Consider the following 5495-nt stretch of genomic DNA (forward strand, 5'->3'; position numbering starts at 1 on the left):
ACTCAACCCGGTTTATTACTCTAACTTTGTAATATTCAAAGATGACAAAATGTAATTTCGGGTATATCTTTATGTCAGCAGACAAAACCTATCTTATGGAGGAGTGATAATAAACTGATAATAACAACCTAAGTTATAACGATATAATATATTGTTGATCACAAAGCAATAGTCACTAAATGTTGTTGAAAATTTATCAGTGGACTCATAAGTTTATTAACTCCATATAATTAATATATTGAAGACTTATTGTGATAAAGTCAGCTACCATGTCTCCTTGAACAGTAACAGTTCGAGAGGTGCTGCATTAAATTTCAATACACAATTAATTATTCGTTTATGAACGAATTGAGGAAACTAAATCTTTGTATCGAATGTATTCATGATATGCTTAAGGATCCTATAACTAAAAGTCTATCACCCATAACTATTATGTAAGCGCTTATAATAATCACGGGTTTATTGATGACTATGTACAACTGCATATCGTACTATGAATGATTAACTTTTAATATTCCTCATCAGTTTGATTTTGTATGTCTCTTACATATGTTCTGCCGGTGTAATGACATTTAGACAACTATAAATACAAATCAAGCATTAAAGGGCTTACTTATTTTGATCATAACTGTTAGGTTTTAAATTAAGGCTATAGTATGACTAATGGTGGTCCTGAGTCGCATAATGATTCAACGGCTGTATTTCTCTGCTATAGTACTTGTTTAAGGCTAAAATGAGTATTAACTTCTGATCAGACTAATCTAATACTCATGATAAATGATTATTCGGCTAAGTGGGAGAATGTAAGATTAAATATTTATTTATTTATATTTAATCTAATAGCCATCATTATCATTTATATAATATAGATCAAAATATATTAATAACCTATTAATAATTAGTTGGTAATTGTTGATGGACCATATTACCCTTATTAACTAATTGGGTTTCCTCTTGGGTGTATATATAAGGAGATTATTAGAGAGGTTAAAGGTTAGACACACAACCTAACAACATAACATCACAATTCGTCCCTCTCTCTCTATAACCGAAACCTCCCTACTTTCGGTTCATCACCATCATCACTTTACACCCTAAGGAGGAACCAGATCTAAACTGACAACTATGTCGAAGTCCGTGGCTGCGTCTCTGACTGGATTCTCTACTGATGCAATCAAAGGTATGTTATTTCGTTTTCCTTTATATTTTAAACAGAACTGATCAACATCATGAGCAACTCATGTGATTACAATAGGGAGCCTAGACTATTTAAAGAGGCACTTGTAAGTATACAAATGTATTTACTACCGTCTAAATTATACATGTGTCACATCATGAGTCATTCGTAAGTCCTTCATAACGTATGGTGGGGCTTGGGTTGGGACATTTGTTGACACGTGGAATGGGAGCCCCCCTCCCCCCCCCACCACTCAAACCCACGCCCATGGGTATGGTGGGGCTTGGGTTGGGGGCATGAGTTTGGTTTGGCCATTGAGAGCCCGCCATGCCACCTTACTAGCCCTACTAGCCCGCCCCACGCCCGGCTTCAAACCCACTCCAATGGGGCCACGCCCCAAACCCACGCCCCAACCCAAGCCCCCGGGGTGATGACTTGGGCGTTTTCAGCCATCCCAAGCCCCAACCCAAACCCCATACCCCATGGCCTAAGTCTCGCACGCAAAAACTACCTTGTACAATAAAAAGTATTTTTTTAATCACGAGAAGTGAATTAAATGGTTCTGGACTTTTGATAATTAAGATAATCACTGTTTAAGATGAGGCGATACAATTTTGCTATTAAATGGTCGTGAGTTTAGTTATGATTGCCGAAGAGTAGGGTAATGGTTGGAACATGATTCGTCACGTAGAAACATGAATGTAAGGCTACACCCCCCCCCCCTTGATTGAGGGTGGTTGTCGTAGATTAAACGACGATTATCACGACCCTCCATTTGATGACTTTGAGACAAAAATAAATTAAAATAATAAAGGTGATAGTGGTTTGGTTATCATCACACCCTTAATTAGGGGAGACGGGGCGCTCCGTGGTGGCACAGTGACCATGCGTGAAACCCCGTGGAACACCGCCGCCATCCTTTCCAAAACACATGAACTTCATAACTCGTTGTAGCCATAACGCGTGGCAATCTTTGAAAGTTGTTGAGGGGACCGTTGGATGATGATGAGGAAGAAGATGATACGGGCACCCCATCACTTGTGATGAGCACCGACGCTAAAATCCATCACTAGTGATGGAATGAAGTTCGATGATGTGGCACCCACACTAAAATCCATAATGCTTAGACTAATCCGTTCGATATTTACAAAGTACTCGCGCCGCAACTCACGTGAGTCTTATTACTAGTTAAACCAATTACAAAAGTGCATCTAATGTGTAAAAGTGCGTCCAAATTGTCTAGGTTTGATGCATGAACAATCTATGTAATTACAATGGTGCGTCTAAAGTATTAGAACATTATGCTTCTAAAATCAGCAACCTTTAAATTTACGAACACATATTCTCTCATCCTAAAAATGCATATGTCAAATCCTAAATATTTATATGGCTTCTTAAGATGCAAAATTCACTTTTTACAGTAAACCAACCTATATATACATATATATTCTAAAACAAAACAAAAAAAAATAGCATCATCAAACCATTAAGAAAACACACATACGGTAAGGAAAACACACATATGGTTGTGTGCCGCATATGTACAACACACACGGCAACACAACTTATTGTACCATTACCATTATCACAGCCACCTCATAAACAAGTCTTGCTTTTAATATAGAGACCATTAACTTCACTCACTGGGTTCACTCACTCAACTCGGTTGCTCAAATTATAACCGGAAAGTCGTCCATCATCCAAAGATTATTCAGCTCGCCACCACCGAATCCACCAAACTGAGTAAGCTCATGATCAAGTCCTAAGAAGGTCTCGAGGTTCGATATCTGCTCCTTGAACTCATAATCATCAGCCACATTGACGCTGTTCGAGTAGTAAGACTGGTTTTGGAATTGATCATAGTTCAGCAACTCTGATGGCGATGGTGGTTCGTGCACAGTTGACTGAGTTGACTCAGTAGGGGTCTGGACACACAGTTTCTTGGCAGGTGGTGAATCAAAGTTGAGCTTAGCCTTATCCCCTCGGATACGCTTGGCTGCTTCGTCATAGGCTTGAGCCGCTTCTTCAGGCGTGTTAAATGTGCCAAGCCAGACTCGAACACCCTTCTGTGGGTCTCGGATCTCGGCTGCCCATTTCCCCCATGGCCGCTGCCTGATCCCTCTGAACTTGTTCTTTCGGGGTTTCGCCTTTTTCAAGCTCGGCTTGGGAGATTTTTCATTTGGCTCTGCAATTTCATATCATCTCTGGTGAGGTTAAATGTACCCCCTATGATATAAAGTAGAGCAGGGGTACGTATAGCACAACCGTAAATAAAATTGTTATAAGTTTAGTAAAAATAAAGAAAATGTGAAAATGATGATTTTTATAAAATTTTATAGAGTAAACTTCCGATTTGCTCCCTGTGGTTTGGTCACTTTAACGGTTTTGCCCCAAACCTTTAAAAATAGCCATTTTACTCCCTGATGTTTTGGTTTTGTTGTCAGTTTGCTCCCTGCAGGGAGCAAAATGGAAAAACAAACAATTTGGATGGAGTTAGAGGCAGGGAGCAAACTGGCAAAAAAACCGAAACATCAGGGAGTAAAATGGCTATTTTTAAAGGTTTAGAGCAAAACCGTTAAAGTGAACAAACCACAGGGAGCAAAACGGAAGTTTACTCAATTTTATAAGAAAGGTTTGTGATTGTGGTGGTGATGACAATGATAAATTATTTTAATCATTAAAACAACAATAAAGATAAGAAAAAATAAGATAGATATTTCAAATTTTAATCATTGAAACAACAATTAATTGGATCGTGTATCAAGTTGTTATACATTGAATGTCAAATCCTGATTTAATGATTTTAAATTGCAAATTGTAGCTTTTAAATAAATTACAATAATTAATAAATAATTACATGCGTGTGTTGTGCGTGTGCTATAAATGAAAATCAAATTATTTAGAATTTCAATGATGCATAGTAGGCATTTTGGAACTCGTGAATGTACAAAATCATCTGAATTTTCTTAAACTATTCCAATATTTTAATTTTATTTACGAATTAAATAAACAATTGCATGGTCTTTGCTAGGCTGTTTCTGTTTTTATCAGATCTGACCATTAAAAAAAAATTAAATGGTGCCAAATAACTTTTTCAATAAACACAAATTAAGAGGTGATAATCACTTGTGTTATTTTTAAGAATATTTGTAACATAACTGAAAATATGTGATAATCACTTGTTATTTTTTATAAAAGTTAATTTTGTCCATAAATCATAAAAACAAATCTACAAATAATCACATGTGATTTACATGGTCAGGTATAATAAACAAATTTATTACAAAATCAACTTTGCTACACAAAGATAACATGTTTTGCACAACCAGTTTTTTCGATATAAATTAGGCCACATTAATCATCAATTTCATTTATTTCCTTTTTATTTCTTAAAAATTGCATCACGTTTATAACATCAAAATTCCATTTTGAAGCACAAATTCCTAAATTAGACGAATATATTACAAAAAATAAAAAATTAAAAAACTTGTAACTAGTCCAAAATTCGATAATCAAATGGTTCACACGTCAGTAAATAAATTTAAAAAAAAATCGGAATTCAAGTTTCAAATTTCATAAAGTGTAACTTTACTTTATTCTGAAGCAAATTTAATGAAAAAAAAATATAAAAATAAAATAAAATTCAAAACTAAGCAATAACCGCAGAAAATATCGATGCAAAAGTACAACTGAACAGTTAATTTAAGGTTCGTTTTTCTAGATCAGTTTGTAATTTAGTTTTTTCAGACCAATTTTTAATATAAGTTTAGCCGTTAAAAAAAATAAGGACAATTGTATCCGTATTAATTTTGAATAAGAGATCAAAGCAAGCAATATAGAATTGATACCTTTGTTGCTGAATTTGTTGGAGACTGAAGTAGTTTTGTTCTTGTTAGCGGTGGAACGGAGGTTTTGAGGTTTGAAATCCCAACCGAAGAGATCGTCGGTGTCGAATTCGGACCAGAGGTCGTTGGGTGTCAGCTTGCGGCGACGGTCGAAGACCTGATCGTCGTCGGAGATGACTGCACCACCGCACATTTTTGGTGTTGGTAGAGAGAGAGAGGGAGAGAGAGAGAGAAATGGTGAAATGCAAGAGGGTTGATGATCAACTTGTACATTTATAGCGGACGGTTACAACTAGTAATGAGGGAAAAAGACAAGCAATAATGTTACTTTTCGTGCATAGTGTACAGTAGCATTTTGAGGGTGGAATAAAATTTTAGGAGTAATAGGTTTGGGGTTCGATTCTCATAAAGGGTATTTTCTCATATTTATTGGGTTTCCTTCTGAATTGGTGGTGTATAGGCATTATGCCTAG

The 5495-nt window shown here is 36.1% G+C and overlaps 1 protein-coding gene across 1 annotated transcript; it reads right to left on the bottom strand.

The window, feature by feature from the left end:
- Positions 1-2546: 2546 nt before the first annotated feature.
- LOC110865063 (ethylene-responsive transcription factor RAP2-3) lies at positions 2547-5276 on the bottom strand. Its single transcript, XM_022114267.2, has 2 exons — positions 5026-5276; positions 2547-3362 (listed from the first exon to the last, which is right to left on the bottom strand). The coding sequence occupies exons 1-2, from the start codon at positions 5213-5215 to the stop codon at positions 2848-2850; spliced, it is 705 nt and encodes a 234-aa protein (XP_021969959.1). The 5' UTR covers positions 5216-5276; the 3' UTR covers positions 2547-2847.
- Positions 5277-5495: the final 219 nt, after the last annotated feature.

This window comes from Helianthus annuus, chromosome 6 (assembly GCF_002127325.2).
Source record: "Helianthus annuus cultivar XRQ/B chromosome 6, HanXRQr2.0-SUNRISE, whole genome shotgun sequence".
Lineage (NCBI taxonomy): Eukaryota > Viridiplantae > Streptophyta > Magnoliopsida > Asterales > Asteraceae > Helianthus > Helianthus annuus.